We start from the raw sequence: 9,308 nt of genomic DNA on the forward strand, positions 1-9,308 counted from the left end.
AAAAACAGCTATGAGTATGGAAAATGCTATATTCTAAGAGTATCAAATGTATACTATTTGCTCTCCCTTTCACAAACTTCAGACTCAAGCTCCCTCCAACAGGTTAAGAATTCCTGTCATAGCTTTTCCATCAATTTGCACCCATTATCCAATTGCTTCTCATATTCTTTGTTGCTATTGTTGAAACAGAGTCTCGCTCTGTCATCCAGACTGGACTGCAGTGGTATGATCTTGGCTCACTGCCACCTCCGCGTCCTGGGTTCCAGCAATTCTCCTGTCTCAGCCTCCTAAGTAGCTGGGACTAGAGGTGCATGCCACCACACCCGGCTAATTTTTGTATTTTTAGTAGAGATGGGGTTTCTCCCTATTGGTCGGGCTGGTCTTCAACTGCGGACCTCAGGTGATCCACCTGCCCTGGCCTCCCATAGTGCTGGATTACAGGTGTGAGCCACCGCACCCAGCCCTCATATTCCTCATATTCTTAATCTTACTTATCACATAGCTTCTTTCCAACAACCTATAAACATGCTCTCCAATATTAAAGGATCCCTGAGCTTTTCCTGCTATCAATTTCTTTATGTTCCATTTCATTTCCTTCTCATCCAACCTTCTTAAAGAATAATCAACATTCCATTTTATCAATTTATTCCTTAAACTCCTTCAACCTGGGTTTTGACATATACCTCTATAATTACTTTAGCTAGTCAATTTAAATTGGCAAGTATAAGTTTCCAAATAAAATGAATATTTTTCAGATTTAATCTGAACTGACTTCTCAACAGCATTTATTCCATTAACAACTTCTTCCTTCAGGCCAGTTTCTTCACTCTTGAGACCATCATTCTCCAGTACTCCTCCTATTTCTATGGCTACTCTCTTTACACCTCTTTTTTTTTTTTTTTGAGATGGAGTTTCGCTCTTGTTACCCAGGCTGGAGTGCAATGGCGCAATCTCGGCTCACCGCAACCTCCGCCTCCTGGGTTCAGGCAATTCTCCTGCCTCAGCTTCCTGAGTAGCTGGGATTACAGGCACACGCCACCATGCCCAGCTGACTTTTTGTATTTTTAGTAGAGACGGGGTTTCACCATGTTGACCAGGATGGTCTCGATCTCTTGGCCTCGTGATCTGCCCGCCTCGGCCTCCCAAAGTGCTGGGATTACAGGCGTGAGCCACCGCGCCCAGCCTACACCTCTTAATCTACTGCCTTTTAAATGAATCCTCAGGGTTCATCATCACTAACATTTAAAAAATTACTTTAATTCCTTTTGAGAAACAACAAAAGCTATGAAACCATTCCCTTAAAAAGTTAATTAAAATCACGGGCTAAACAAAAATGTGTATTTCTTCTTGTGCCACAAATCTTTTAAAATGAAGTGAATACATTTTTACAAATAAGCACCAAGGATAAACCTATAATAGTACTGAAAAAAGAAAATGAAGTCTTCAGGAGCAATTTTGAGAAATTCCTCAAGGTTAGAAATTTAAAAATAGAGAAAAAAAGAGCACAGAAACCATATAGAAGAAAATGAAGTCAGGAGGTTCACAGTCACCAGTGTGTTCTATACGTGGCTACTGGATATACCAAGGTACTACTAACTCAACATGTTTAACTAGAACTTAACATCTTCCCATAAACATATTTCTTTCATTTGTGGTTCCTTTTCTTGGTGTGGCAGCATTATCCACCTAGTCACTCAAGTCAAATCTCTGATACTCATCTTTGCTTTTACTCTCTTCTCACATACATGCATTCTTCACATGTTCTACTGATGCAACTTTTTCAACATTCCTCAAAAATACCTGTTCTTTCCCTGGCCCTGTTATCATTACTTTAGTTCAAAGCAACATGTTCTGTTGCCTACTAGGGTATGGCAATGTCCTCCAATTCAGTTTCCCCTGCTTTCATGCTTGGCACTAACCCCTGATGAATACATCTTCCACCATGCAGCCAAAAAGCCCTTTCTAAAATATCAATGAAATGATACTATTTGCCTGTTCAATGTTATACTGGTTCCCATATTATCTTATATGTATCACAAAAATCACTTCTTCCTCTTACATTCATGGCAGATATGAATAATTGATCATGACTAGAATGATCAAATGTCCATTTTGCCTAAGACAGGCACAATTTACACATGTTGTTCTCATGTAATTATCAATGGAACCCGTTTCCCTCCCCGAAAGTATCCTACTATGGACAATAAATTACACAGCCACCCAAATCACAGCAATTTTCCACCAGCTTGAATTTGATTATGAGTCAGAATCTGCAACACAATTTTTCAGGAAGCCACTCATAACTGATAAGAGTACAAGATTTAAAAAAATCTTATTTACCATCCTTGAGATACAACACAACTTCCTTTGCATGGCATACAAGAGCCTCCTTCCACCAATTGATCTCTATCAGACTTTGTAGCCTTGTTTTCTACTTTTTCCTTCTCATTGTTATACTCTAGTCATAATAACTTGCTCGAGGAATATACAAGACTGCTTTGCACCTAAATGCGTATGCTCACGATATTCTTCCAAAGCAGAACACTGTTCTCTTTTTGTTGTTGTTTAAATCCTATGCCTACCTGGTCACGGTGGTTCAGGCCTATAATCCCAGCTACTCAAGGGGGTAGGGTGGGAAGATCACTTGAGCCTGGAAGGTCAAGATCAGAATGGGTAACACAGGAAAACCCCATCTTAAGGAAGGAAAAAAATAGACCAAAACCCTTATTCCTCTATTTAAAAAAAAAAAAAAAAACAACTTTATCTTAGAGATAGGATCTTGCTGTTGCCCATGCTGGAGTACAGTGGCATGGTCATGGCTCACTGTAAACTTGAACACCAGGGAGCAACGGATCCTCCAGCCTCAGCCTCCTGAGTAGCTTGGACTACAAGCATGTGCTACCCGACCTGGCTAATTTTTTAATTCTTTTGCAGAGACAGGGTCTTGTTATGTTGCCCAGGTTGGTCTCAAACTCCTGACCTCAAAAGATCCTCCCACCTCAGCCTCCCAAAGCTCTGGTATTAGAGGTGTGAACCACCAGGTCTAACCCCATTCCTCTTTTGAGAGAGAATTCAGGCATTGCATGCATTTCCTCTTCTGATAAATCTGCCTTTACAACCCTTGGTTATCTTCCTTATCTTGGATCTTAAAGTTTAGTCTTATTAAGTCTTTTTTTTTTGGAGACAGAGTCTTGCTCTGTCACCAGGGACCAGGCTGGGGTGCAGGGGCGTGATCTCAGCTCACAGCAACCACCGCCTTCCAGGTTCAACAATTCTCCTGCCTCAGACTTCCGAGTAGCTGGGACTACAGGCGCACACCATTGTGCCCAGCTAATTTTTGTATTTTTTTAGTACAGACAGGGTTTTACCATGCTGGCCAGGATGGTCTCGATCTCTTGATCTCATGATCTGCCCGCCTTGGCCTCCCAAAGTGCTGGGATTACAGGCGTGAGCCACCATACCCAGCCATAGTCCTATTAAGTCTTTTAACCACATTGTATTAAAGTTACTTTCTAAATACTGTTCTTCCCACCTTAAACTGCCTGACACGAAGCAGCTGTTCAATAACGAGTTCTTGAGAATCACAAAATGGACGAGGGAATAAATTAATAAATAATTGTTCTGCTCATGCCTTCAGCAACTCATGAAAATTATATTACTATATGTACTGTTCTACATAGCAGAGCAATTTACTTTCATAAATGTTAAATAGTAGAATAATTTACTTTCCTAATTCACAACCAAACCTCTGTACACCTTCTCCTCTACATGTCATTCTTTCACAGCAAAATTATTGCTTCATACAGTAAGGGAAATTTTCTAGGTATATCTGATATGTTTTACTCAACATTCTGTCAAACTCTGAAGAACAAAGACCCCCCACCAAACAGTGTTTGTTTTAAACCAAGTGGAGATTGTGAATAGGATGAGAATGCTGTAAGTATAAAGAAAGTGTAGCAGATACTTGGTTGATTTCATTAAACCATCTGGTATGATTTCTTGGCACTGATTTATCCACAAAAGTGCTACTGCAGGCTAGGCATGGTGGTGAACACCTATAATCCCAGCACTGTGGGAGGCTGAAGTGGGGGGTGGCTTGAGTCCAGGAGTTCAAGACCAGCCTAGGCAGTATCATGAGACCCTGTCTCTACAAAAAACATTTAAAAAAAAAATCTAGCTGGGTGTGGTGACATGTGCCTGTGGTCCCAGCTACTTGGGAGGCTGAGCTGGGATGATTGCTTGAGGCCAGGAGTTCAAGATTCCAGTGAGTCTTAATTACACCACTGCACTCCAGCCTAGATGACAGCCTAAGACCCTGCCTCAAAAATTTAAAAAGTGCTACTGTACTAATAGAATTAGAATTAGTCTAAGAGTTCCTCAAGATCAGAAGATATGTCTCGTTCATTGTGAGGTCAGTACATGAATAAGATGGGGTCCAGCAAATGTTTTCTGAATCTAGTTGCAAAATTTCAAATCAAGTTTAAATATATGCTATTCGATTAAGAGAAATCAGTTCCACATATAATAGATACAGTAACTGCCTCTTTAAAAAGCTCTAATAAAGGCAAATGTATCATCATTTTAATATTTTCTCTGAATCTGCAAAGCAGTTAACTAATACAATCTTATTCATAACCATGGATTAACATAAATTTAAGGCTTTTGGGATATTAGTAAGGGCTAAATAAGAAAGGTGTCCCCAAGGCCAGCTGTAGTGGCTCATGCCTATAATCCCAGCACTTTTGGGAGACCAAGGTGGGTGGATCACCTAAGGTTAGGAGGTTGAGACCAGTCTGGCCAACATGGCAAAACTTCACCTCTACTAAAAATACAAAAATTAGCCAGGCATGGTGGCACACACCTGTAGTCCCAGCTACTAGGGAGGCTGAGGCAGGAGAATCACTTGAACCCAGAAGGTGGAGGTTGCAGTGAACCAAGATTGCAAGACTGCGCTCCAGCCTGGGCAACAAAGTGAGACCAGGAAAGGGAAGGGGAAGGGGAAGGAGAAGAGCAAGGGGAAGGGGTAAAGAGGTCCCCAGTTAAAAAATATGAAGAATTCTCATGGGTTTCTTTACGGTATGAATACCTTAGGGTTGTTAATATAATCCAGAATTCGGATGTAATATAGTTTCTAAAAAAAAATTGGCTGGGGAATTCATGAGTATCACATGAAACCAGTGTATTCAACACTAGGAAAACAGAGCTTTAAATAAATTATTATAAAGTATTGCTCAACATCAAATAATATTAATTTTTAAATTAAAAAGATCAGCAAATTGTATATTATATTTTGTTAAAAAAATTTACAAGGAACCCTTACTGTTGGTGGAAATGTAAATTAGTATAGCCATTATGGAAATAGTATGGAGGTTCCTCAAAATATTAAAAATGGAACTATCATATGATCCAGTAATTTCACTATTAGGTATATATCCAAAGGAAATAAAATCAGTATGTTGAAGAGATATCTGCACTCCCATGTTCACTGCAGTAGAATTCACAATAGCAAGGCATGGAATCAGCTTAACTGTCCATCAACAGATGAACAGATAAAGAAAATGTAGTGTGTATACAACCATACATACACAATCACAATGGAATACTATTCAGCCTTAAAAAAGAAGGAAATCCTGTCACTTGCAACAACATGGATGAACCTAGAGGACATTATGTTAAGTGAAATTAGCAGGAACAAGAAAATAAATGTCACATGTTTTCACTTATATGTGGAATCTAAAAAACAAACTCATAGAAACAGAGTAAAATGGTGGGTTCTGGGGTTGGCAGGGGTGAGCTACAGTATGGACTGGGATATATTGCTCAAAGGGTACAAAATTTTAGTTAGGAGGAGTAAGTTCAAGAACTCTAATGTACAACAGGATGACTACAGTTAATAACACTATGTTACAGTCTTGAAATTGCTGAGTAGATTTTTAAGTGTTCTCACTATAAAATATGACAAGTGTATGAGATAATGCTATTAAAGTCAGTGAGTTTGAGTCTGACTTCCTAATCAATATTCTCATAGATTTAGGAGAAATTAGGCAAGTAGAATGGAATGAATTACTTATAAATCTATAACTATTTTATAAAAAGTATCTGCTTCTAAATATTCAGAAATTTTTCTTATATAAAATACATGTTTACATGTGTACCACTGTATAGCTGCACTTAAATAACCCTATCTAAATCAAGAGTACAAAATTATATAACACAAATAGGAACTCCATTAACTTATAAAATCAGAATGCTCACCTGATTATCTGAGAGCCACATAGCTGTCAATTGCTGTAGCTTTGTAAAGCTAAAGGGCAAATTTTTTAATCTGTAGGAAAAAATACAAACAAAAATTAAGCTTTAAAATGAGAAAATTTAAAATGAATGAGGGCTCAATCTAATGGTTTTCTGAAAAATGCTATATAATTGCATATGAAAATAGAAGAAAAAAAGAGAACAGTCCAATATACTTCTTTGTATAGGACATAAGACAAAATATCTAGTTTTATAAGAATTAGTTTCAAAAATATTCAATTGACTCAATTCGCCTGGCAAGAAAATGGGTAAATAATAACCTTAAAAATCTCTTAAAAAATAAGTTAATTGTCCCTGCCTTAGAAAAGGACACATTAAGGAATGTCTCATAAAATTGCTTTGGTTTATTTGTATTTAGAGAGAACAAACTGTTATAGGAAGCACTCTTAGTGATAGTTTATTATAAAAACTGCACTGTTCTCTATTTGTGAGCCAGCAGTCACATAATCTAGAAGACTATCATAAGATGATAATGAGTAAAAACAAAGTACAGTCGTTCCTCAGTATCCATGAGAGATTGGTTCCAGGCTCTCCCTCAGATATCAAAATCTGCAGATGCTCAAATCCCTTAAATAAAATTGTATATATCTGTGTATAACCTATGCACATCTCCCTCCACCTCCATATATTTTAAATCATTTCTAGGGTACTTATAATACCTACTAGAATATAAATGCTATGTAAATAGTTGGTATACTGTATTGTTTAGGGAATAACAACGCAAAAGTTGGTACACGTTCAGTATCAACACATTTTTTTTCCAAATATTTTTGATCTGAAGTTGTTTGAATCCACAGTTGCAGAACCCACAAATACAGAGGGTCAACTATAATATACTCATTAGAATACTAAATGAAAATATCCTATTTAACAGAGTCATCTTATTTCAGCCTTGCTATCTTATGCCTAACTAGTCTTCCATGCCTATCTTTCAAGGTATTTGCACAACCTACTGCTCTAGTTTGGAAGTAGGAATTAAAGAGTGAACAGTGACTTAAGAAAGCAGTCGTTCTTTTAAATAAAACAGGGGTTAGGATATCATAACTAGTCAGAAAATTGAGTTTAAATTAAAGCTCTACCTTACAAGCTATGTGAGTCACCTTAAATCTAAGTCTTAAACCCCTCCTACATAAAACGGGAATACTATAATACTATTTCATAGAGCTGTTTTGAAGGCTTCATAAGACACTATGAAAGCAAAAAGTAAAAACACTCTACAAATGCTGTTTAATCATCATTAATATCTTTACCTCATGAAAAAGTATGGACTGTTTTTAACTGAAACATTGTTCCAGTTTACAACTGGAACTCAATCAAATGGTTTTCTGAAAAATGCTCTATATATTGCAAAAAAAGTTATGAAAAATACTCCACATTTATAAAAGAAATAAATAGATTTTCCCTTTTAAATTATTAATTTTCACGTACATAGGAAAGCCATTTAAGAACCTCTTCTGAATTAACCTAACTAAATATTATTCAGAAAATAACTTAATAATGATCAATTTGCTCTGCACCTTGGCTTTGTTGAAACCAAACCTCTGCCCAGGAAAATATTAGCAACATACTAGATATATTCTAAAGTTGTTTTGTTAAATAGCAATATTAAGGTGAAGACACGACTTTAGGAATAAAAGGAAACTATAAGGAAAGAATAAAGGTTGTCTACCTAAGTTAACTCAAAATGAACAGTAACAACCACTGTATGATAAATTAAAATAAGAAACAATTAGACCACTCTTTCTATTTAAAGAAAAAATAAAAAGATACAGCAAGTCCTCATTTAACATTATTGCTAGGTTCTTGGAAACCATAACTTTTATAGAAACTGTGTATGGCAGGTCCTCAAATAATGTCATTTTCTTATAACACTGATGAACGAAAGAAATTGGGTTTTATTATGTGTTTTTTCACTCAAAGTCACACTTTCCAAGAGCCTATCAATAACAATGAGGACTTACTATGTATATTTAAAGAGAAACAAGCGCTAGCTATTCTATCACATATCATATGAAACTTAATTTCATCTAACCAATGTCTCCTATAAAACAACTGATGAATATAGTATTACAAACCTATTGTCACTTAAATTTATGACTTTTAATTTTTGCATATCACCCATTTCCTCTGGAAGTGTCTCAAGTTTATTGGAATGGAGAAACAGCACAGTTATATTTTTCCAGCTTCCAATCTGAAAGATAAATATAAAGTGAAGACAAAAAAATTTTGCCTACAGGTTGATCAACATATAAAAAACAACATTTTTGAAAGCTATGAAAAATACTCCACGTTTATAAAAGAAATAATTAGACTTTCCCTTTTTAATTAATTTTCATGTACATAGGAAAGCATTTAAGAACCTCTTCTAAACGAATTCTTATTCAGAAAATAATAAACCATATAATTATATAGTTTGTATATAATTAAGTTACATAAACTATATATAGTTTATGTAATTTAATAAATTATATATTAATAAACTATATAACAACTTAATTCTTTTTAGAAAGAAATAAATGTAGTCACCACGGATAGCTAAAATAATCAAAAAAAGATGAAAAGACAAAAATCCAAACTAATTTAAAATACATTACCTCGGGGGGCAACTGTTGCAAGTAATTATGATCAGCGGCAAAAGTTCTTAAGTTAGTAAGCTGCCCAATAGATGAAGGCAAAGCTTCAACTTCATTAAAACTACAATCCAGTTCTTCTACTGATATTAACCTTTAATTTAAGAAGGAAACGCATATTATTTTTTAAAGGTTTCCTATATACAATCCAAAATTTCATAACATATAAACATTTGAACTTGACTTTGAAAATCTAGTGAAACCAGGCCTGGCGCGGTGGCTCAAGCCTGTAATCCCAGCACTTTGGGAGGCCGAGGCGGGTGGATCATGAGGTCAAGAGATCGAGACCATCCTGGTCAACATGGTGAAACCCCGTCTTTACTAAAAATACAAAAAATTAGCTGGGCATGGTGGCGCGTGCCTGTA

The 9,308-nt window shown here is 36.3% G+C and overlaps 1 protein-coding gene across 5 annotated transcripts in view; it reads right to left on the minus strand.

Moving 5' to 3' along the window:
- The window catches only part of ERBIN (erbb2 interacting protein), a 140,528-nt gene that overhangs the window by 39,930 nt on the left and 91,290 nt on the right, over positions 1 to 9,308 (minus strand). For all 5 annotated transcript variants that reach the window (XM_017537849.2, XM_017537848.2, XM_017537847.2 and 2 more), the window contains exons 12-14: positions 8,907 to 9,036; positions 8,388 to 8,503; positions 6,256 to 6,325 (exon numbers count right to left, since the gene is read on the minus strand). In XM_017537849.2, coding sequence (XP_017393338.1) covers positions 6,256 to 6,325; positions 8,388 to 8,503; positions 8,907 to 9,036 — 316 coding nt within the window. The remainder of the gene's footprint in view (positions 1 to 6,255; positions 6,326 to 8,387; positions 8,504 to 8,906; positions 9,037 to 9,308) is intronic.

This window comes from Cebus imitator, unplaced genomic scaffold (genome assembly GCF_001604975.1).
Source record: "Cebus imitator isolate Cc_AM_T3 unplaced genomic scaffold, Cebus_imitator-1.0 Scaffold107, whole genome shotgun sequence".
NCBI lineage: Eukaryota > Metazoa > Chordata > Mammalia > Primates > Cebidae > Cebus > Cebus imitator.